The following is a 24,829-nucleotide window of genomic DNA, read 5'->3' as shown; positions in this document are numbered from 1 at the left end:
GAAATAAAAAGTGTATAATATATATATTTTGAAAAATACATACCAATTCATAAACAAAGACTATCTCGAACGTTTTGGTTTTATTCGGGTTGTTCCACTCCGAAACAGTCCATGTATGCACAACACGGAGTCATAGATGATGGTTAACATGTATTGTTTAAAGATCTTCAAGATGAACTAATGTGGTCTTATTATTTTTTTTTTTTGTTGAAAAAGAAGCCATAATGAACATATAATAGAGAACAAATTAAATTAAAATAGATAATAATAACAATAGCATAAGAACTCAATGTTAAATAATAATAATAATGATTAAATATGAATAAAGTATATAAATAAATAAACCTTTTGGTAGTTTTTTTTGTTGGCCGTAGGTTTTTTTTTGATTGAGAATATGTGAAGGTTTTTATAAGTTGTATATATATATATATATATAGAATAAAAATATTTTTGGGAGACTTTTAAGAATAAAAATATTTTTCTATTAATAATAAGGTCAGTCATTTGTTAAATAAATATTAAAAATAAAAATAAAAGATTAATAAGAAGGAAGGATTAGGCTCAAAGAGGGGTCTTAGTATTATATTATAGATAATAAACAAAAGCGAAGTCATATTCAATGAGTAAAAAGAAACTATAATTAAAATCACATATGAGCAAAATTATAATTTTAATAATATTTCTCAATAAAAATATAATTGAACAATCCATTAAAATTATTAAAATAGATAAAATTAGTTTCACAATGTTGACATATAAATTCAAAATATGTAAATTAATTTAAAGGTGTTAACCTTATTTTTTGAAACAATTATTTATATTTGATAACAAATATGAGTAATTATTCATTTATTAAATAATAAAACTAGAAATGAAAAAAAACACTACTTACTCAGGTAAGCCAAAGTATATTCTTTAAAGAGATTTTATTTATATTATTTATATACTAGCATTGTATCCACGTAATATAACAGTATTTTGGTGGTGGCACTGACTGGTGGTGGTGAGGGACTATCGGTGGTGGTCGTTGTAAGTAATTGATGTAAAATGATAATTAAGATATTATATAACAGATTTCTCATTAAAGATAAAATGGTAATTATGCATAATTATCATAAAGATAAAATGGTAATTATGCATATGTATAATTATCATAAGATAGTGATGGGAATTAATGGTAAAATGATAATGTTGTATATAATAATTTTATAAGATGATGTTAAAATTATTATAAAGATAGTATCGATATATGGAACTTTAGCAAAAGTAGTTGTAGATGTAGCTCTAGTTTTTAGTTGGAGTCATACGTTGTAGGTTTTAAGCAAAATTGTTAGCTAGAATTTTTTTTTTTAGAAGTGCTTGGTATGTTAACTGCTGCAAATTCAATAGATATTTATGTAACTTTTAAAGATTAAAAGTTTTATAAAAATCTAAAGCTCCTAAAACATAATTTTAAATAACGTTTTATTTTGATGTTCTTTCTTTTAAATAAAAGGAAAAACAATTTACATCCAAATAAAGCTTTTCCTAGGATAAAGAGGTTTTTTTAGAAAAATTAAAAGAATGACTAGGGTTTACACGGGCCACCTCCGTGGTTACAAATCTTCCCTGGGCAACGCAAGCGAAAATGATGCCGTCGTCGTCCACCTCTAAATCAAATCATCATCGTCGTCAAAAAGGCAAAAACAAATCCGACTTTTTTCCAAAACCCCCAAATCAACGGATGAACCATTTCATTGAAAATGAAATCGTTGAAACAATGAAGATTGGAAAACTCATTGGCGTCGATTTCAATACACCGGATCATGTCGACCATCTCAGAAAGATTATTTCTGCTGAACAAGGTCCGACTTCTCTTCTATGTATATATATATAAAAGCTATATCTATATATTGACTCACTTTATTTCACATACATTGATTATTGAAAATGCTCTGCCCTAGACTAGAAAGTAGAAACATAAATATATTTCTTTAGATACTTGAAACATATTAGTACTTGTGAAATACAAATATATGGTTATTCAAATTTACTAAGAAAATGAAAGGGTGAACTCGTGTTTAACCCGACTTCATACTGTTTTTCCAATCTTCTGACTTTGACTCGTTGACCGACCGTTTAGTCCGAGAACGTTAAAATGACCTATGCTGCGCACCGGTTCCTTGCCAAGTACACGGCTAATTTGGCCAAGATTTACAACATTGTGTTTAAATCTTTGAAAATGGTAAAAAAAAAAAGTAATTATAACGTCATGTTTGTTTATGTATGTAAATGTGTTGGTGACTTGGTGTAATATTTGTTTATCTATGTGCTTGCTAAAGTGACAAAGCCATCAACATCAAAGTCAAGTCGACGAAAAGGCAAGAAGTCCAACTTTGTTCCGAAGCCCAAGCAGGTATGGCAGGTGAAGCAACCGACAAGGAACTGGTTGGATCTTCCGTCAGATGTAATGGCGAATATACTCTCTAGAATTGGTGTGTTTGACATACTTGACAATGCCCAAAAAGTGTGCACTACTTGGCGTCGTATCTGTAAAGAGCCTGCTATGTGGAGGGTTGTTTCAATGGACTCATCATATTATCCAAAGGGTGTATTACAAACAATTTGTAAGCATGTTGTGGATAGAAGCCAGGGCCAGATGGTAGATATCTGTATCAAGGGCTTTTGCGATAAGGACCTTCTTCGGTATATTGCTGATAGGTATGCGAGCTTATTCTTTCTTTCAGTTTGTGTTGTAGCTATAAAAAAATTGCTTTTATATTGCTTTTTGATTCATCTCGTCCTGTTACCTTGATTCTATAGTTAAACTTAGGTCTTCTATTGTTATAGTTAATTACATCTAATATATTTCGTAAACATTACTAATAGGTACCTTTTTCAAAGATTTTCTGAAAGCGTATTTACTAGTTCTATAATTTTATGAAGTTTCAGAATGCAAAATGTTAGGAAAGCTTAAAGAGCCATGCATCTGATGAATACATTCTTATTTATTTGACTCTTAGTTAATATTCTGTACTCTAAGTTTCGTCTAGTGTGATTTTATTGTATATGTTTGAATCAATGTTATGGATTAACCGAAGCTGAAAAACACGTGCTCTGGGTCATCTAAGATAAAATCTAAACCCAGCTAAAGATATTAAATCGTAGCTGAATATAAGTGTCAATGCAATCTGCAGTTCAGCTGTTCAGCACTTGATAAAACCAAGTGATGTTGAAGTTTGCACGATCAGACTTGGACATATGATCTCCCATGTTTGAAATCACCTATCAGCCTTGCACATTGATCTATGGGTTAAGCTTTATTTTTCCAGTAAATTAGTGTGTAAGCATGTATCAGTTCTGGCCAAAACTGTGATGCATATTCGTAACACTGGACCAATTTCAGATTAAACCACACCCATAGGTCATTTTTTTTGGAATCACCCAGCAATGAAAGTAACCCCGGCTAATAAAATCCAACCTAGGTGCTGTTATAATGCTCTAAAACCCAATTTTCTTTAGACAACAACTCAAATCATCCCTAGCAGTCCCGGTTACAATATTTTCTACTTTTTTAAAAATAAAATTCCAGCCGTTATCAGCAACTACTGTTGAGGCATTGGTAATACATTATCATGGATTCCAGTTTGTGTTGGCAGTCATAAACAGAACCCAATTTGTAAGTCTATGCTACCTTTTCAATCTGATTCTTCTAAATACACTCTATCCGCATACAATTTATAACATGCAACATCCTTTTCCTATGCTGTTAGATCCATAAGATAACTGTTAGACCCCCGTATAACTCAAATTTTTGGTTAGGAAATATAGCAGTCTTAAAGTCTCAGCAATGAAAGTTGATAACTTTCCATTTTTCTTTGCCAGATCCAGTCAGCTTAGATGTCTAAAAATTACTTATTCTTATAATAAAGTGAGTGGAGTCTGGGGTGAATCTTTGAATAAGTTATCATTATTGGAGGAACTCAGCATTTGTGAAACAGAATTCTCGCGTAAAGATGTCGAAGCTGCTGGCCTCTTCTGTCCCTTGCTGAAAACACTCAAAGTTAATCGAAAGTCAAATAAATACTATAATGATGATGAGGATGAGTCCAGGCCTGGTAGGAATACGTTAGCTGTAGCAATTGGGAAAAACCTACCTGGGTTAAAGCACCTTGAATTAATTGATGACACCATGACGGATGTTGGATTAAGGGCGATTCTAGATGGATGTAGTCACCTTGAATTACTTGATTTGCGTCGGTGTATGTTCATTGATCTGAAGGGAGACCTTGGAAAAAGATGTTCAGAACAGATTAAACATCTAAAGCTTCCTCATGATTCTCTTGAAGGCTGTCCTGATATTCCACAGTATGATTCTGATGAGGGTTTTTTTGTAGACTCCGATTTCGATTGTGATTACTTTGATGAGTATGATGAGTATGATGATTACACATCCATTGATTATGATAATTTATATAACTTTGAAGACCCCTTGGAGCAGTGGATAGCTTACAAGGATATGTTGGAAGAATTACACCTCAATTGATCTTGATAATTTATATAACTTTGAGAATTGAATGATTGGATGGCTTTTAAGCCTATGTTGGAAGAATAGTTTGCAATGCAGAAAAAGGTTAGGTGTATGACTGTATGTTACCTTGAATTTCTGCTACTGAAATCTTTTGTAGACATTTCAATCTATTTGAATAGGATACTGACTTTTTTTTTTTTTTTTTTTTCATTGAAGGTGTGGCTCTTGGCTTCCAGAACAACCTTCTTTCTGGCTTTGACAGGAAAGCTCAATTTGGTTATTATTTTTCTGCCAATGGTTGTCATTTTGTTGTTTTTTTTAAACCTCCAAACGTTTATTGGTCATGTCTCCATCTTTGTGCTTCAATTCTTGCAAACACTTGAGAAAATGCTGTGGGATTTTTTCTATGTTTCTTGGAACTGAAACACGTTTTCTTGATGGTTCTGAATCTTTTTGATTATTGGCCTGTTACTACATTTTTAAGCCTTATGCCGCAGCTTCCGAGCTTAATTAGCCAAATGGGCTTATTCATATCTGGTTGGTTTTTTGGTTATAAATCATATAGTAATTGAAAAGAAATTTTATTCTTAAGTCAAAATTGACTGGTTCGTGCCTTCTCAACCTAGTTGATTGTTTGCGGGATATATCAATAGACAATGCCTCCAAAGGTATAAACTATAAATAGTGTTATTAAGAATGTGCATGAGCGCATCGATACTTTTTTGGAACTCACCCATTAGTTTCTGTGAAATCGTCTTATAAAAGTTGCGCAAGATCTTCAGATAGATTGTTGGTCTTCGAATATTCATGGAGTATCGGATTAGGATTTTTTTGTACAAGAGTAATACTTTTTGAAATTCTGTTTATAGAAAATTAGAAATAAACTAAAGCTTCCTCATGATTGTATTTACGAGGAGTCTTACGTTGATTGAGTACTATGATGAGTATCATGATGATCCTGATACTTTTCTCGACGTTAATGACTTGAATGAGAATAATTTCGACTCAAAAAAAGTTTAGATGTATGTTACTATGAATTTCACTTACCAAAATCATTTGTAGACGTTTCAAACTTTCAATCTATTTGAATAGGAAACTGATCAATACTTTTATTTTCCATTAAAGGTGTAGTTCTTGGCTTCCTGAACCAACCTGTTTTTTGGCATTGACAGGAATGTTCAATTTTATCATCATTTTTCTGTTTTTAGCTCTCTTTTTAAACCTCCGAAAATTTATGGGTCATATATCAATCTTTGTGTTGTAAAGACTTAAACATGATTGTGTGGGATTTTATCATATGTTCCTTCGAATGGAAATGCGTTTGATGATTGTGAATCTTTATTATTTTTGGTCTGTAACCAGAATATAAAGCCTTATGCTGCAGCTTTCGAGCATAATTTATTAGCCAAAAACAGCGAGAAAAAAAGGGATAAATAATTGAACCTGTTGATTCTAAGAATACCCGGAAATAATTATTCTAATAATCGTTGATTCACAAATGAATACCGAAATTTAAGAAATTTCACACAGTAACACACAAACTTGTGTATAAGGAGGAAAATATGAAATTTGATATATCAAACAAAAGACTCCTTACTAAGACGTATTACATCTCAATATATAGCCATATTAGTACTTAATACTACCAACATTTCATCTTCCAAATATTCAAAAACCCCCAAAAATAATTTATGACTAAAAACCCATCAGTGACTTTAATCCCAAAAGATCAACTTGTTCAAATTTAAACACTTAATGCACGTGATTGTAGGGAATAATGTCAAACTTCCAAAATGTCTAAAATCACCGAAAATTTGACCGTCGTCATTCTCCTCCACTTGAAAAGAACTCGACCTCGACTTCAACTCATCTTTACTAAGATATGGAAATGAGTCATTAACATTAAAGTAGTTGAAACTCCAGACCAAGTGATGTGATCAACATCAACCTTCTGAGTGTAAATAACATAATGAAACTCTTGAGCTTCATTTGCTCTGCCGTTCTTACATGCCCTGGGCTGGATGCATGAAGCCACATCATTATTGAACTCCATTAAGCAGGGTTCATGGTCATCAATGGCATAACATTCGAGTAGTAGACCTTCCATATAAGCCTTACATGCCATTAGGATGTTGCATAGTTTGCAAAAATTCCCAACGACCAAATCCTCAAAGTTCTTGGGTGGCTTGTTCATGGTATACGCTACGCCAGTGTTTTGAGTGATTTAATGATGATATTCTTGCTGCATAGTATGGCTGACCATTCTCGAGACACAAATTTTCTATAACTTTCATTAATAAATTCGTCATAGTAATTTGTATTTAAAATCAAATCCCTTGTGAAGACGAGTATTTGGAGAACGTTCATGCTAGACACCCATGGTATATCCCATCCACCAGACCCATTTGAGACGACCAACTTAAAATCATCGAGGTTATCAATACGTGGAATGATACCGCTAAGACCGCAAGATTCATAGCGCACAAGAGGCGGACTACTAGGATAACTTTCTGTTAAAAACAGATCAAAGACAACGAGAACATCTTGATAAGGAGTTCCATGTGTTTCGATAATTACACCTCTTACAAAATCCATCCGCGGTTTATAAGCCATCACAGATATGTGATTCTCAAGAATCCTCCAATCCTGCCAGATCTTGTAAAGCGAGCATTGCTTTCGTATTACATAATGGTATGCAGCAAAAAAATGATTTGAATGGTCCACGACTCAATCAAACTTTGGTATATTTTCATACCTTATCGGAACGACTTCATTATCAAGTGTTGCCATTAGGCTACTAACATCAGCAGCATTAAGTTCTCCTAAGACATTTGGCATCAAATACATACCAAAACATGAACACGCCTCAAAAATCTTTTCAAACTTTGACTTTTGATGTTCAAAAAATGTTTTCAATAGAATCAAAGATGAAGGGGCTGTATCTTTCATGATAGGTTTGCCCATTAGAAATTGTACTCTATCCTTGATCAGAGTGTCAATCACATGATAAGAAAAGGGGGCAGTAAAGATTCCTCGAGGGTGATCATGGTCTGAACCATGTAGAAACTCAACTTGCTTCAATATCATTATCTTCCCCGAATCAGTGACTTTTTCATTCATGGAAATGTCTTTGTCCAACTCCATTTCCATGTCAAAGTCAAAAGACGACATCCTCGTTGGATCAAACGTGACCAAATCAATCATCCAAGAATACCATTCCTCATCTTCGTATTCATCAAACACGGGTGGATGATCATAGATAATATCGTTATTAGAAGACATCTTGATCAGGATTTTCGGCTCTAATACCAACTGATGCAGCGAGAAAAAAAAACATAAATAATTGAACCTGTTGATTTTAAGAATACCCAGAAACAATTATTTTAATAATCATTGATTCACAAATAAATACCGAAAATTAGGAAATTTCACACACTAACACACAAACTTGTGTATAAGGAGGAAAATATGAAATTTGATATATCAAACAAAAAACTCCTTACTAACACATATTACATCTCAATATATAGCCATATTAGTACTTAGTACTACCAACATTTCATCTTCCAAATATTCAAAAACCCCCCAAAATAATTTATGACTAAAAACCCATTAGTGACTTTAATCCCAAAAGATCAACTTGTTCAAATTTAAACACTTAATGCACGTGATTGTAGGGAACAATGTCAAACTTCCAAAATGTCTAAAATCACCGAAAATTTGACCGTCGTCAGCTTGATTACAAAGGTACACAATCATATATATCTGGTTGTTAATCCACTCATTCCAAACTAACTTAGAATTCTTGTTCATTTTACAATACCAAACTAAGAATAATTAACAATTGACACAAACGAAACATTACATCTCTTCTTATTAGGATCATAAGAGTGTTCAATTCCCTTTTGAAAACGCCAAATAGCCCACCAAACAACAACGATGATAACCTCGACGACTCTTTTCATCTCAATGGATGATACCAAGGACTCATAATGATTAAGAATATCCGCCGGCTCTAAAACATAGATGCCGAGATACCAAGCCATTTAGAAATAGATTTCCAAATCTTCTTAACAATGTAGCAATCCACCAAAACATAATGGATAGTCTCTACTTAGATTCCACAAACGGAACAAAAGGTAGAAGAAACCATAGTACCTTTTCTCCACAAATTGAACTGAATCAGAAGACGGTCTCGACTCTCAAGCTCTCATGAATATTTCCAAAGCAAAATAGCACCGGCTCAATTTCCTTGCTAATGGAGCTTATCGAAAATATATTCCTTAGACCACCTCCAAGAATCATTACCATTCGAAATTCTAATTACCGAAACAACAACAACAACAACTGTACCCAATCCCTGAGCGGGGTATGGGGGAGTGAGTTGTAGACAGTCTTACCTCTACCCAAAGGTAGAGAGACTGCTTCCATAAGGACCTCCGGCCAGGAAGATGTAAAAGTTGTAAAAAGGTAAAGAGTTCATACCTGTCTGTCGAGAACAAGATAAGACGATAAACCTGTCAGCTGGGTCTGCTGGGTACTTACATCGCACCTTATTTCTATTATTTGGATCCAACCTACTACAATGCTCCCAGGTAATATCTAGTTCTTTTGATTTTCTCATTGCTTACGGTTTGCACATTACCGAAATTCTAATCTTATCTACTTACTAGTTCAAGCCCATCCAATGAACGAGTTGTCTCAAAATATATTAATTGAAGCTTAAAAGGTTGGAATTCAAGTATATTGAATCCCTGTAACCAATATCACAATTTAATCAATACGAAAACTAAAGAAGAAAACGTATGAAAATTAACTCATATAAATATTTATACAAAATATAGAAAAATAGAGGATTAATAAGGAGGGAGGATTAGGTTAAAGAAAGGATTAGGGCTGACAAGTATACTCTAAAGTGGCACACTTACACCATAAGAAAAAAATAATACAGTAGATCAAAAAGAAAGTTTTAACTCTTAATTTGCCGACTAAAATTAAATTATTATTTTTTAAGATTTGTGCTGTTGTGCATGGTAAGTGACAATGATTATGAATTTATGATGCCATCCACTTCAAAATCAGATCGTCTGCAAAAACGCAAGAAGTTATCTGACTCCAACATGGAGGGTCAGGTCGATAATATCAGTAAGATGATTTCTGCTGAACAAGGTGCGAGTTCTATGTATATATATTATATAGACACTTTATTTGAATTTCAAAGTTAAGTAGTTCTAGGGATTTTTATTTCACATAGAATGTTGGCCGACTTGAATCCTTGATCTTATTTTTCCAATTTTTTGGTTTTGTCCTGAATTCTATGTATGGTGTAACATCTGTTTTTCTTAGTGCCTGCTAAAGTGACAATGCCATCGACTTCAAAGTCAAGTCGACAAAAAGCAAGAAGTCCAAGTTTGTTCCAAAACCAAAGCGGGTGAAGCGACCGAAAGTGAACTGGTTGGATCTTCCGTCAGATGTAATGGCGAATATACTCTCTAGAATCGGTGTGTTTGACATACTTGAGAATGCCCAAAAGGTGTGCACTACTTGGCATCAAATCTGTAAGGAGCCCGCTATGTGGAGGGCTGTTTCAATGGACTCATTTTATTATCACGTGTCAGTGTGGACTTATAGGCAATGGTCGGTCTGTATTAAGGAAAATTTGTATGCAACTTGTGGATAGAAGCCAAGGCCAGATGGTCGATATCTCTATCAAGTACTTTTGCAATAAGGGCATTCTTCGGTATATTGCTGATAGGTATGCAAGCTTATTCTGCCTTCCAGTTTTGTTGTAGTTTTTAGAATAACCGTCAAGTATTCTTTTATTACTTTTTGATTCATCTGGTTTACATCTAATATTTTTCATACATGATTTGACCAGATTTGATCTCCTCTGTTTGAAACAACATATTAGCCTTTCACATTGATCTCCTTGTTTCTTTGGCAGGTCGAGTCAGCTTAGACGTCTAGAAATTACTTCTTGTAGTTGGGATTTGAAGGGAGCCTGGGGTGATTCTTCGAAGAAATTATCATTATTGGAGGAACTCAGCCTTTGTGTAACATACATCTCGGGAAAAGATATCGAAGCTGCTGGCCGCTTCTGTCCCCTGCTAAAAACACTCAAAGTTAATCAAAGACCACGTGATAAACCTGATGATGAGTTGGCTGTAGCAATTGGGAAGAACCTACCTGAGTTTATCAAAGGCACCTTGAGTTAGTTTATGACGAGATGAGGAATGATGGGTTAAGGGCGATTCTTGATGGTTGTCGTCACCTTGAATCCCTTGACGTGCGTCAGTGTTACTGGATTGATCTTAAAGGAGACCTTGGAAAAAGATGTTCTGAACAGATCAAACATCTTAAGCTTTCTCGTTCTTCTGTCAAAGGCTTTCCAGATTTTGATGAGGAGTTTTCCAGCGACTCTGATTATGATGATTCCACATCCTCTGATTCTATTGATTCCCTCGACTTTAATTTTGATGACTTGAACGAGAAGACGGCTTTCATTGCTATGTTGGAATAATTTCGACTCTGAGAAAGTTTAGATGTATATTACCATGAATTTCACTCACCAAAATCATTTGTAGCTAGACTTTTTAATCTATTTGAACAGGATACTGATCGATGATTTTTTTTTTATCCATTAATGGATTAGGATACTGATCATATCTGGTTGATTCTTTTAGTATAAAAACACATAGTCGTTCAATAGTAATTTGTTTTGTTTTTTTTTTCAACAATAGAGATTATATTGAAAATCTCTTCAACCGGAACGTATATGATTATAATTAAATCAAGTTGGGAGGGCTAACTTCGAATTCATGTTCCTTTTACAATACCAAGAATAAGAATAGTTAACAATCGACTCAAACAAAAGATTACTTCTCTTCTTATTGGGATCATAGAGTGTTTCATTCTGAAAACGCCAAATAGCCCACCAAAGAACAATGATGATCACGTTGATAACTATTTTCATCTCAATGGACGATACCAAGGATTGATAATGTTAAGAATATCTCTCGGCTCTAAAAACATAGATGTCGAGATACCAAGCCATTTAGAAATACTACTCGTAATAGATATCCAAATCTTCTTAGCGTTGTTGTAGACTTGTAGCAGTAGATCAAAACATGATAGGATAGGATTTACTTCAATACCTTGACTCGGCGTCGACAACTTGAAACAAGTCAGAAGTCAGAAGTAAGCGCCATAGCACCCGATATAATATGCGATCAATTTCCTTGCGAATGGAGCTTACCGAAAATTCCTTACAACCCACCCAATGCCACCTCCAAGAATCATTACCATTCAAAATTGTAATTGCCAAAATAACATTGGAAAGATTATGCTCAACCTGTTCTTCTTTAAACCCATATCTAATTAATGCAGCTTCTCGATCCATCCCCACGAACATACATTTTCGTTCCACCTATAAGAGCCACGCGTCAACCCAAGGTACTTATATCTATATTTTACAAATATCTTTTTTGAGAGGTGTGTGTAGAGGCGGATGCAGGAAATGAAGTTGTCGGGGGCAAAAAGAAAAGGTTTTAACTACAACACAACTTGAGGTGTTAGCGAGAACATGCAACTAACAAATATTACCAATATTCGAGCAAAACATCATAACAAAAACAATTTTTACGGGCACATAATTTACTTGTAGTATAAGTGATTTAAATGTCGTGCATGAATATATGACCGACAATTCTTGTATATTAAAACCTTTTTACGGGCACAAAATTAACATGTATATTAACAAAAAGATAATTCTTTAAAAAAAATAAAAATACAAAATGAATATATGACCAAATACCAGAAACCCAAACAACTTAGGGTTAAAGCTTTGGTCAAAAGTCAAGGATGAGGGCATTCATATTTTAAAATGGGGGCATGTTTATTAAAATAACAAAGCTCATGTTATTTCTATAATACCTTATAAAGTAAACTGGATTCCTCCCTTAATTTAATTAAAAATCTGATAAGATAAAAATGCCCTTAAATAATTTTCCTTGCTAAGCACCCTCTCACGTGATATACCAACTATGCCCTTCAACCATTTTCGTCTCTAGCAAAGTAAAACCTTATCAACGCCACCATCATCTTGTCTTCCCCACCACCGCCGCATTGCGCGGGTACCATACTCGTTAATGTAAAAGAGACTAAACTATTGTGGTAATTTTAGGAATATAGGGGGCATTATCCCCGGTATTTTTTAAGTACATCCGTACTTGGGTGTGTGAACATTATTCTTCACACTTTTAATAATGAAAGTCATAACTTTTTTCGTAATTTTTAATATAGTATATCTTAATCTTAATCTTAATATATATTATAAGACACTTGAACTAATGATTTATTAATCAATCAAATCGCTCAATTTTATTAAACTGATTCTCGCTTATGTCATCATTTAAATTAACTACAAATTATCTCAATAATCATTATCCAAATATACTATTATATTAATATTTATATTAATTTGTAAAAAAACTCTTATTAATTTACACTTTTTTGTTTTCCATCAATAATTTACACTTTTTAACCCTGAATACTTAATTTATATTTATTTTTAGCCATCAACTTGAGAGATTTTTTTCAAGTTTGTAGAAAATGTCTCATTAATTTATACTTTTGTTTTCCATCAATAATTTTCTCTTTTTAACCCTGAATAATTAATTTATATTTATTTTTTGCCATTTGGGAAATTTTTTTAACATATGAAATATTATCTATAAAAATTTATTTCAAAACCTAATAACTTATTAACAAATATTATACTAGATTTATAAATTAAAATATTAATATTTAGTTTAATATTTCATATAAACACAATTTAAACTCTAGATACATGTCTCAAACATAAAAACGTAACAGATGACGATATATGACATCTTATTATAAACACAATATGAATCACAAAACATGGGACGATCACAGAACAAAACATGATTTACAACAGAGGGTTACTTTAATACTAAATCCAAATCAATATAAACTTCATTCAAGATTCATTATATCTATCAAACAAAAAAGGTACATAATATTATCCTTTTTATAAATTGGTTTTGCGTATTAATGGTTAAAGTTACATGTCACTCAAAATATAAAAACAATCCTAATTGTTATCTAACTATTATAGAACATGTGATTGAAAATAAACATATGCGTGTTTTGAGGCCCGCATCATGATCAAATACATATCCTTGAATGTCAAGTACAGGATCACAAGTAAATTTATATTTTAATTCTTAATTATCTTTCATAATACTATCACATTATAAGTATAACTGGTTTTAAAATATCCAACAATATAGAAATTATTATATCATGTACCATGTGGAATGACTACCATAAACAATTTCGTCAATATGTCTCAGCTATTGATAGTGACGAACTTATGATTATTGTACTATAATTTGCAAAATATAATACTTAGAACCATATATCTTTAAAATTATAGGCTTTTATGACTTAAATGTATAAAAATCTAATATTGATAATATCGTAAATCCCGTGTCCAATGTTGAACAGGTCTAAAATTTAGTTTATACATATCTTTAAGTGTGAACAATTTAACTAAAATTTAAATGCTTAAAGGAATCCTCTCTATAAATTAACCCCTATAAACCCAGGCAAAACTTATTAGGGCCCATGATTGATAAAAATAAAAAATAAAATAGATATCTTATAGATATATATATGTGTTTTTTTTTTTATACAAAGAAGAAGTCTGACATTATTGTAGGGTTACAACCGCAGTACCGCATCAAAGACCGGGCCACCTCAAAATCTAAGCAACTTGGATTTAGGGTCAGCACGACAAGATCAGAAACATGACCTCTGGTACGTACGTGATGTTGTGAATTCCATGTATCTATTTAGATAGATAGATGGTGTATGCCTGTATATATATATATATATATATGGACACTTCATACGAATTTTAAAGTTAAGTGGTTTAAAGGGGTGTTTATTTTTCATATGGCGTGTTACTGTTTTTTCAAATGGCACGCAATTCTTATATAAAGAATAAGGTTGCATCTCATATATCTATCATTCTATGTAACTAAGTAATAATATGTATATATTTAAATGTCATTGTTTTGGTGTAGTAACATTTGTTTTTCTTTGTGCCTTGCTAAAGTGACGTCAAAGCCCTCGACAGTGAACTGGTTGGATCTTCCGTCAGATGTAATGGCGAATATACTCTCTAGAATCGGTGTGTTTGACATACTAGAGAATGCCCAAAAAGTGTGCACTACTTGGCATCAAATCTGTAAGGAGCCCTCTATGTGGAGGGCTGTTTCAATGGATAATTCACGTCCACCGAGAAGAAAGTCTGTATGTCGAAAGATTTTTAAGCAAGTTGTGGATAGAAGCCAAGGCCAGATGGTTGATGTCTCTATGAAAGCCTTTTGCGATCAAGACCTTCTTCTGTATATTGTTGATAGGTATGCGAATCTATTCTGTTTTTCAGTTTGTGTTGTAGCTTTAAGAATAATCGCGTTTTACTACTTTTTAATTCATCTCGTCCTGCTACATTGATTTCTATAATATATAAAACTTAGGTAGTTAGGTCATCTATTAATTGTTACAGTTAATTAGTATACATCTAATATAATCTTCAAAACACTAATATTTTTACCTTTTTCAGTGATTTTCTGAAAGTGTTTATTTGTTTTATTCTTACATGAAAATTCGAAAAGCAAAATGCAAGGAAAATCTTAAAAAGCATATATCCGATCCATAAATCCTTATTTATTTTACTCTTAGTCTATATTCTACTTGGGTGACTTTATTATGTATGAATTAACCAAACCTTGCTGCAGCTAATATAAAGAATGCTAAAATTGTAGTTGAATATAAGTGTCATCATTAATTCTTGATTCCAAGACAATGCAATCTGCACCTCAGCACTCGACAAGACAACGTTGAAGTCTGCATGATCAGACTTGTCATATGGGTTAATTTTTTTTTTTGCTTGTGTTTCTACACGAGTACACCGCAGCCTTTCTGTATGCTGTTAGACCACCGTATAATCTGATAGTCTTAACAATTACTTAAAGTTGTGATAGCTTCCCTTTTTCTTTGTTCTCTTGCAGATCCAAACAGCATAGACGTCTAGAAATTATTTATTCTCTTGGTGAATTGAATGAAGTCTGGGGTGAATGTTTGAAGAAATTATCATCATTGGAGGAACTCAGCCTTTGTAGAACACACTTCTCGCCTGCAAATATTGAAGCTGCTGGCCGCTTCTGTCCCCTGCTAAAAACACTCAAAGTTAATTATTATTATGTTGGTGATGATGATGAGTTGGCTGCAGCAATTGGGAAAAACCTACCTGAGTTAAGGCACCTTGAGTTAATTGGTGACGGGATAACGGATGTTGGGTTAGAGGCGATTCTAGATGGTTGTCGTCACCTTGAATCCCTTGACTTGCGTCGGTGTATCTGGATTGATTTTGAAGGGGACCTTGGAAAAAGATGTTCAGAACAGATCAAACATCTAAAGCTTCCTGGTGATTCTCTTGAACACTATCAACATCTTGAAGTGCCGGTTGAAGTTATTTCTGAGGCTGAGGATTATGGTGGTTGTCAATGTTGTCGATGTATGGAATCTGATTCTGATTCTGATTACTAAGATGAGTAACTGAACGATGATTCCACATAAATTGATCCTGATAATTTAATTCCTAGACTTTGATGGCTTGACTTTGATGACTTAGTTAATTGAGAATAATTTTGACTCAGAAAAAGTTTAAATGTATGTTGCCATGAATACAGTTTACCAAAAATCATTTGTAGACGTTTTAATCTATCCGAACAGGATACTACTGATCGATGTTTCTTTTTTCTTTCCATTGAAGGTGTAAGTTTTGGCTCTCTTTTTATACCTCCAAACATTTATGGGTCGTATGTCCATCTTTATGCTTGAAATCTTGCAAACGTTAAAGATGATGGTGTGAATTTTATCATAAGTTTCTTGGAATTGAAAGGCATTAATCTAATGACTGTGAATCTTTTTATTAATTATTAGTCCTTTACAACAATTTAAAGCCTAATATGCTGCAGCTTTCGAGCATAATTAGCCAAATGGGCTTTATTACAGAGGTAAACAATCATATCTGGTTGGTTTTTTTGGTATATAATTATAGAGTGGTTAAATAGGGATTTGGTTCTTAAGTCTTCTCAACGTATTTGATTGTTCGTGGATATATCAATTAACAATGCTGCAGAAGGTAAAAATTGGTGTTATTAGGAATCTGCATGAATTTTTTTTACGGATACGTAGTTTTTCGAACCATGTGGTTTATATACGAACTTTTGATTTGAATTTTGTAAAACTACGAAAATCGGTATCTGAGACGCCGGTCTTGCGTTTTTGGGGTTAAAGCCGGTGTTTAAGAAACCGATTTATGTCGACGTGGCGCTGCAGAAACCTAAAGCCGGTGTCTAAGACACCGGTCTTCATTATTTTCAGGCAAAACCGGTGTCTCGGATGCTGATCTTCTGCTTCACCATCAAGCTTGTTCGGAGGATGACTAAAATGGAGTTGGCGGCTGAGAATTTTTTCAGGGTTGTGTTGAAAAAGATGACATATCTTCTGATATTTGTTCTTTTAAGTCCTTTAGAGTTATTTAAAGTTTCAATTTTAGTCCCTGGACTTTTAGAGTTATTACTTATTAGAAATAAAATTCATACAATTACTATTACGTATTAACTTGTTGGTTTTAAAGTTCATATATCTTTTTCTTAAAAGTTCAAATATTTAATTATATTCCATTCTTAAAAATTCATACTATATGTTGTACCAGTATATTAAAAATAATCTTTAGAGTTGTATAAAACTAAAATGGTCATTTAAATCTGTAACACATCTTGTACTTATTAATTTAATTTATAGAATTTAGTAATTAAAACTACAAATTTTGTATATATATTACTGAATTGTTAAGTGTATTTTACCATAAAAGTAATTCATAATAAGGATTTACATCCTATTATTTAATAGTATTGTTAATTCTTTTTTTTTTAAAAAAAACAAGACAAAAAAATAGCTTCTTATGCTCGATTTATGGGAATTAGGAAAATACGGAGTAGCTTATTATAATTTACATATAGAGAATCACTTGGTGAGGTGGTTCTACCAAAACTATTTAATACCATTATTCTTGTTTTTCCAAAAAACATTACCTGTATTAATTTGATTTTCTATAAATCAAATATGTAAACTTTAGATAAGTACCTTTGTCATCAATCAAATAAAACAATAAACAGTAAAATTTCAAATATTCACGCGACTTGATTTGATAATACACCACTTTTGTAACCTTGTAGGTATATTATAGAGATCTCTATATTATAATATTTATATTTTATATAGGGGCATACAGCCACTATTTGATATCCTATAGACTTTTTAATTGAAAACAACTACTAGTATTCCATACCTTATCTTTTTCTTTTTATTTCCCATTTTGCCCTTGTCTTCTCCATTCGACCGCCTGCACATAACCGGAGTTCCTCCCACCTCAAATACCAATAAAATTAAATGAAGACCGGCATCCGAGACGTCGGTTTTGCCAAAAGATAAGGAAGACCGGTGTCTTAGACACCGGCTTTAGGTTCCAGCAGTGCCACGTCGACATAAACCGATTTCTTAAACACCGGCTTTAACCCCAAAAACGCAAGACCGGCGTCTCGGATACCGATTTTCGTAGTTTTATAAAATTCAAATCAAAAGTTCGTATATACACCACATGGTTCAAAAAACTTCGTATCCGTACAAAAAATTCGAATCTGCATAGATACTTTTTTGGTTGTGCAATCGTCTTATTCAAGCTGTGCAATATAAAATTTTGAAGCTTTGTCATCACAACCACAACGCTAGAATTTTAGGCTTTGTTTAGTTATAGAAAACACTAGCTAGAAAAGTTTTCCAAAAAACATAAAATGTGATAAAACTATATTTTGTACCCGGAAATTGCCTCAAGAAACATAATGGTACGTAAAATTTACAACAAATAATTATATAGGAAGCAAATTAAAATGTAGCTCTATTGTTCTTTTGATTTCTTAGTTGATTTTTAGCCTTTTCGATATTTAATTTTCAGGAAAAGTAGTAGTTTATTATACTTGACTAACATGTATTGTATAGATAAAAATATGTAGTTGTCTGTTGATAGAGTAATAAACTTATATGAGAAAATGAAGTATGTGGCTGTTAGATACCCAAGCTTGGGACGTTAGAATGTATGTATGCTAGTATTTGATCACGAACACACAAACCCGTCCGTTGTGTATAATATTCCCTTAGTTCGAAACCCATGAACCGAAAACAAAATTTGTTGCCGGAAACAAATCTATCTACAATTCATTGTAGTATTATAATATATATGAACAATAAATATATTATAATATGTAGTTCGTATGAAACAAAAATCAAACATATGATTCTTGCTTTCCTTTGATTCGACCGAGAGGAAAAAAAAAAGGTTTTGTTTTTTCTGTATGAATGTCTAAATACAATCCCTCACATACCAATTTTTTAATATATATATATAGATGTTTAGGCCTCATGTTTTTCATGGATTAAAAAAACAAGATGTGAGAGGTTCTACACCCAAATTGAATATCTAACAGCCACATACCCCATACCCTCTACTTATATATATCTCATCTTATTTTTTAATACATAAAAACATGGAGACCTAATCATTTTTATATTATACGAGAAATTTAGAGGGGAATGTGAAAATTCTATACCCTTATTTAGAAAAAGAAAATTCTATATTAGGTATCTAACATTCATGTATTTATTTTTTCTAATGATAATTGCATAACTAAAATAGTAATATATAGATAAGAGGGAGAACTGCATATATCCCCAATTATATCATCAAAATTATAAATTAAAAAATGGAGTATATGACTGTTAGATACCCAAGTTTGGGTGTAAAATCCCTCACATACCAATAATTTAATATAGATATAAATGTTTGGGCCCCCATGCTTTTTATGGATTAAAAAAACAAGATGTGAGGGGTTCTACACCCAAGTTAGGTATCTAACAGCCACATACGCCGTATCCTCATTATAAATATCCCCAACTAAAATTTAAAATTACAAATATCCCCAATCTTATCAATTAAATATACAAATATATCCATTTGTATTAATTATATTAAGTATGATTTATAATAAGACCTTGGTACCAAAGTAAGAACTTCACATATGTCTACTACGAAATTTACAAAAAGTCTGAAATTCATATTTGACTTTTTCTAGCCTTTTATCTCTATCCTTGAAAACTTCTGCAAGTATTTCACCAACTTTTTACCTTCCGTCTGACACCACCACCGGGAACACTACCCGCCCGGAAAATTACCCGTCTCCCGTCAGAAACCACCAGTCCTACCTCCGTATCTCGTTGACTACATCCAGTCACCCACCCATCCCACCAGCTCCCCCCTCTCGTTTTCACCTCCACCCGTTAGCCATTTCCCATCAAAAACATACCCGCCGGACAACACCACCCACACCACCGTTGATTCAGCAAGACGTCGATACTCCACCTCCATCAACAGCCTTCACTCACCACCATGGACGGAGGCAGCTTGGGGGCAGTGGGGTCACCTGCCCTCACTCCAATTTTAGTATAATATAATTTTTCACAATTTAAATGGTATATTTGTAATTATTTTCTAGAAGTAATAAAAAATAAGTATGAAATAAATACAAATGTTATCTTCATTGTCATAAGTTTATTCTTTGAAAGTCATTGGTCATCAAAACATTAATTTTGAGATAGATCTTTTCATATGAGTTGTTTTGATTTTTATTAGAAAGAATGAAGAAAGGTTAAAAAAAAAAGTTTTCTTAATCTGAATATGTAAATGTGTAATACATTAATAGTGTAGCTATTTGTGAAAAACATATTTTTCTTTAAAATTATTATATATATTTATCATAAACAACTAATTATGATAATCATAATAGTTATGTAGAAAAGATATTTTACAAGCTAGTTATTTCCTAAAAAGGTATATTATTTTGGTTTCGTACATTATTGTTGAATGGGTTTTCATTTAATAAGACCTTTTCCGACATGTGTGATCTCTATTTATTTAAAAAATTGGTATTTTTAAATATGAGTGTTACACCTAGTGTGGTGAATAAATTTATTTGAGGGTTCTTTTTTTTTCTCAAGCTAGGGTCCATTTTTTTTATATTCTCAGACACGACTCTTCTAAGTATAACAAACAATTTTTAAAATTGACCCCTTGAATAAAAATTTCTGGCTCCGTCCCTGCTCACCACTACAACCGTCTTCATCCTCGACCAACGGTAAGTCACTTACCGGTAACCCACTTATCATTGTCGACATCGACTACCTCTCCTATCCTTTCTATTAAGTGTAGAAAGAAACGAAAAGTAAAAACTATGGTATTAGATATGATATAATGAGTTTTTTTTTTTCTTTTCATCCATTCTAGTTCTAATTTTAGAACATCTTATTTTATTTTTTATATAATAAATAAAAGTTAATTTTTTTTTTTAAAGGTGATATTTGTTGGAAAATTCGTGTTGTGATCCGACAGCGGGGGTCTAGCATATGTTGTCTTAACCAGGTCTGCGCTAGAGAGATCTCTCGAAGTAGAAATGTCTATTTCAAATACCCGATGGGGGAAAAGCCCTACTAATCGCCCCGAATGCCCAAATAAACAAATACGAACAAATACCAAAAATAAAATTAAAGTGATATAAAAAGAACCGTATGTGTTTTTTTTTAGAAATTTACTGAACTTGATTAATAATTTATTATTTTATTGGGAAATTTTAATATGAATAGAATATAATATGAATAAGAATGATTAATAATTTATTGTGAAAAGTTTTAAAGATATTATATATGTTAAAAATTTGTAAAGATTTGTTTTAAAAAATTTATGATATAATTATATATTTAATAAGAAGATAAAAAAAAAAAATCTTAGAAAAAAACAAGAGAGTTTTAGGTTTTTTTTTTTACCCACTAACCTGTAGGAAAAAATATATTTATTTATTATACTGTAAGTTTACGAGAACACTTATTAATCGGCATACATTATGAGTTTAATCCGGTTTATTATAGGCATCAAGGAAATAATTCTTATAAAAGGACGAAAGTTTTATCTATTAATTTGCCGACTGACTGCCGCAATCATCCACCTCAAAATCAAATCGGCGGCGAAAAGGCAAGAAGAAATCCGGCCTCATTCCGCAGGCGGGTCAGGCCGACAATATCAGAAACATGATTTCTGATGAACAAGGTGCGAATTCTATGTGTATGTACACACTTTATTTGAATTTCAAAGTTAAGTTGGTCTAGGGTTTTTTATTTTTATTCACACACTACTCTTCTCAGATAGATTGTTGGCCGACTTGAATCCTTGATTTTATTTTGTCCATATTTGTGATTTGTCCTGAATTTGACCCGTTGACTGACCTTTTAGTTAGAGAACATCAAAATCAGTTTTCATGATACTAAACAAGTGTAAAGTTATACTACAAAATTAAATTATACCAGTCTATGGGTTGCCAATTACCTTTATACTATACATAAATATAGTACTAGAAAAATAGAGTTTAATAGAAATTGTGGGGTTGTTCATGGCCACCCTTGGCAACCACATAGCTCCGCCACTGCTTGCCAAGTACTCAGCCGAGTTTTACAAAGTTGCTATAAAATAGTTTAATATAATTATGGTAACAAAGTAAACATAACATCATATATATGTATATGTATGGTGTAGTAACCTTTGTTTTTCTTTGTGCCTGCTAAAGTGACAAAGCCATCGACATCAGAACCCGAGCAGGTGAAGCAACCAACAGTGAACTGGTTGGATCTTCCGTCAGATGTAATGAAGAACATACTCTCTAGACTCGGTATGTTTGACATACTAGAGAATGCCCAAAAAGTGTGCACTACTTGGCATCAAATCTGTAAGGAGCCCGCTATGTGGAGGGCTGTTAAAATGAAATATTCACATCTATGGGGACAGCAACGATTTCAGAGGATTTGTAAGCATGTTGTGGATAGAAGCCAAGGCCAGATGGTTGATGTCTCTATCAGTGCCTTTTGCGATCAAGACATTCTTCAGTATATTGCTGCTAGGTATGCGAGCTTATTTTGTTTTTCAGTTTGTGTTGTAGCTTTAAGAATAATCGTCAAATATGGGTATTATTACTTTTTGATTCATCTCGTCCTGCTACATTGATTTCTATAGTTATACTCAGGTCTTCTATTGTTACAGTTAATTACATTCAATAAGGGAAAAGTGAATGTGGGGTTATCACACCCCCAACTTAAGTGAAAAGCCTCTTCACATCCTATAATTTTAATATTTTTTACAAAATAGATAAATGGCCCCCTATACAATATGTACTCATATTTAAAAATTAAATGCAAGGGTTTTTTTCACCCAAATTGGGTGTGAGACAACCTCATATTCCCTTCCCCCATTCAATGATTTTCACCCAAGTTGGGTGTGTGACAACACCATATTCCTTTTCCCATATATTAATAAGTTAGTTTTATACTTCCATGAAAAACCGAAAAGCAAAATGCAAGGAAAGCTTTAAAAGACATATATCTGATGCATAAATCCTTATATTTATAAACTCTTACTAGTAATTAATATTCTGTACTACCTATCTGCCTACTTTTTTTTTAAAGGATTCAACTTAAGTTTCCCCTTGGTTGATTTTAATTTATATGTTTGAATCCGTGACGCTGAAAAGCAAGTTTTGGGCCTTTTAAGATAAAACCTTGCCCCAGCTAAAATTATAGCTGAATGTAAGTGTCATTATTAAATCGGCATGATCAGACTTGATCTCCCCTGTTTGAAGTCGCATATTATCCATTCACATTGATCTATGGGTTAAGTTTTTTTTTTTTTTTTCTTTCCTACACGAGTATATATATACAGCAATCTAGTGTGTAGGCATGTACCAATTTTGGCCAAACAATGATGCAACCTCCTTTCTCTATGCAGTTAGACCCCCATATAATCTGATATTTTTTAGGAATTATAGCAGTCTTATGTCTTTAGAATAAAAGTTTGATAGCTTTTCATTTTTCTTTGTTTCTCTTGCAGATCCAGTCAGCTTAGGCGTCTAGAAATTACTTATTCTTATGGTATTTTAACTGAAGTCTGGGGTGGATGTTTGAAGAAATTATCATTATTGGAGGAACTCAGCGTTTGTGGAACACAATTCTCAGAAAAAGATATTGAAGCTGTTGGCCGCTTCTGTCCCCTGCTAAAAACACTCAAAGTTAAGAATACACCCTTTATTTATAACTTAAGTGATGATGCTGATTATGGTTGGAATACGTGGGCTTTGGCAATTGGGAAAAACCTACCTGGGTTAAGGTACCTTCAGTTAACTGGTTTCACCATGACGGGTGTTGGGTTAAGGGCGATTCTAGATGGTTGTCGTCACCTTGAATCCCTTAAATTGGGTCGGTGTAACTACATTGATCTCAACGGAGACCTTGTAAACAGATGTTCTCAACAGATTAAACATTTAAAGCTTCCTCGTGGTTATAAGGACTCTTTCGGAAACTGTGATTCTGATTAGTATGACGAGTATCTGTATGTGATGATTCCACATCCATTGATCCTGGTAATTTCCTCGACTTTGATGATTTGAATGAAAATAATTTCGACTTAGAACAAGGTTAGATGTATGTTACCATGAATTTCACTTAACAAAATCATTTGTAGACGTTTTAATCTATTTATTTGAATAGGATACTGATCGATGTTTTTTTCTTTCCGTTGAAAGTGTAGCTCTTGGCTTCCAGAACACCCCTCTTTCTGGCTTTGACAGGAACGTTCAATTTGGTCATCATTTTTCTGCTGATGGTTGTCATTTTGGCTCTCTTTTTAAACCTCCAAACATCTATGGGTCATGTCTCTGTGCTTAAATTATTGTAAACACTAATTAACCATGATGGTGTGGGATTTTATCATACGTTCTTGGAATCGAAATGCATTTCCTTGACGGCCGTGAATTCTTTTAATTTTGTTTGGCCTGTTACAATACTTTAAAGCCTTGCGCTGCAGCTTTCAAGCTTAATTAGCTCAATGGGCTAATTAGGAAGGTACGCAAGCATATCTGGTGTATAAAATCATCTGGTCGTTATAAAGGAATTTGGGTTTTTTTTAGGGCTGAGATTTTATCAAGAATAAGAATAAATTAACCATCGATTCAAAACAAAACGTTACATTTCTTCTTATTAGGATCAAGGAGTGTCTCGTTCTGAAAACGCCAA

The 24,829-nt window shown here is 32.9% G+C and overlaps 5 protein-coding genes across 9 annotated transcripts; 4 read left to right on the top strand and 1 right to left on the bottom strand.

The window, feature by feature from the left end:
• Nucleotides 1-1,543: 1,543 nt before the first annotated feature.
• LOC122600585 (F-box protein SKIP19-like) lies at nt 1,544-4,986 on the top strand. Of its 2 annotated transcripts, XR_006324068.1 has the most exons (4): nt 1,544-1,844; nt 2,322-2,700; nt 3,865-4,612; nt 4,727-4,986. XR_006324068.1 is itself a non-coding variant. In XM_043773327.1 (3 exons), exons 1-3 carry the CDS (start codon nt 1,628-1,630, stop codon nt 4,523-4,525), a joined length of 1,257 nt encoding a protein of 418 aa, XP_043629262.1. In that variant the 5' UTR covers nt 1,544-1,627; the 3' UTR covers nt 4,526-4,710. The 2 variants fall into 2 exon arrangements, 1 of the variants encoding a protein (XP_043629262.1); XM_043773327.1 differs by lacking the exon at nt 4,727-4,986 and having other exon boundaries at nt 3,865-4,710.
• A 1,726-nt stretch (nt 4,987-6,712) lies between these two features.
• LOC122601659 (probable ubiquitin-conjugating enzyme E2 25) lies at nt 6,713-7,123 on the bottom strand. The gene has a single exon (XM_043774401.1). It carries the CDS (start codon nt 7,121-7,123, stop codon nt 6,713-6,715), a length of 411 nt encoding a protein of 136 aa, XP_043630336.1.
• A 2,417-nt stretch (nt 7,124-9,540) lies between these two features.
• Nucleotides 9,541-10,725, top strand: LOC122601658 (putative F-box/LRR-repeat protein 9). Its single transcript, XM_043774400.1, has 4 exons — nt 9,541-9,692; nt 9,869-10,043; nt 10,129-10,265; nt 10,455-10,725. The coding sequence occupies exons 1-4, from the start codon at nt 9,541-9,543 to the stop codon at nt 10,723-10,725; spliced, it is 735 nt and encodes a 244-aa protein (XP_043630335.1).
• A 3,877-nt stretch (nt 10,726-14,602) lies between these two features.
• LOC122601657 (putative F-box/LRR-repeat protein 23) lies at nt 14,603-16,150 on the top strand. Its single transcript, XM_043774399.1, has 2 exons — nt 14,603-14,961; nt 15,613-16,150. The coding sequence occupies exons 1-2, from the start codon at nt 14,603-14,605 to the stop codon at nt 16,148-16,150; spliced, it is 897 nt and encodes a 298-aa protein (XP_043630334.1).
• Nucleotides 16,151-21,618: 5,468 nt separating this feature from the next.
• Nucleotides 21,619-24,558, top strand: LOC122600440 (putative F-box/LRR-repeat protein 23). Of its 4 annotated transcripts, none has more exons than XR_006324053.1 (4): nt 21,619-21,821; nt 22,336-22,666; nt 23,649-24,231; nt 24,345-24,558. XR_006324053.1 is itself a non-coding variant. In XM_043773152.1 (4 exons), the coding sequence occupies exons 1-3, from the start codon at nt 21,803-21,805 to the stop codon at nt 24,130-24,132; spliced, it is 834 nt and encodes a 277-aa protein (XP_043629087.1). In that variant the 5' UTR covers nt 21,619-21,802; the 3' UTR covers nt 24,133-24,177; nt 24,345-24,558. The 4 variants fall into 4 exon arrangements, 2 of the variants coding, with proteins under 2 accessions (XP_043629087.1, XP_043629088.1); XR_006324052.1 differs by having other exon boundaries at nt 24,340-24,558; XM_043773152.1 differs by having other exon boundaries at nt 23,649-24,177.
• The last annotated feature ends 271 nt before the right edge of the window (nt 24,559-24,829 follow it).

This window comes from Erigeron canadensis, chromosome 5, assembly GCF_010389155.1.
Source record: "Erigeron canadensis isolate Cc75 chromosome 5, C_canadensis_v1, whole genome shotgun sequence".
Lineage (NCBI taxonomy): Eukaryota > Viridiplantae > Streptophyta > Magnoliopsida > Asterales > Asteraceae > Erigeron > Erigeron canadensis.
This window is presented reverse-complemented; position numbering and strand designations above follow the sequence as displayed.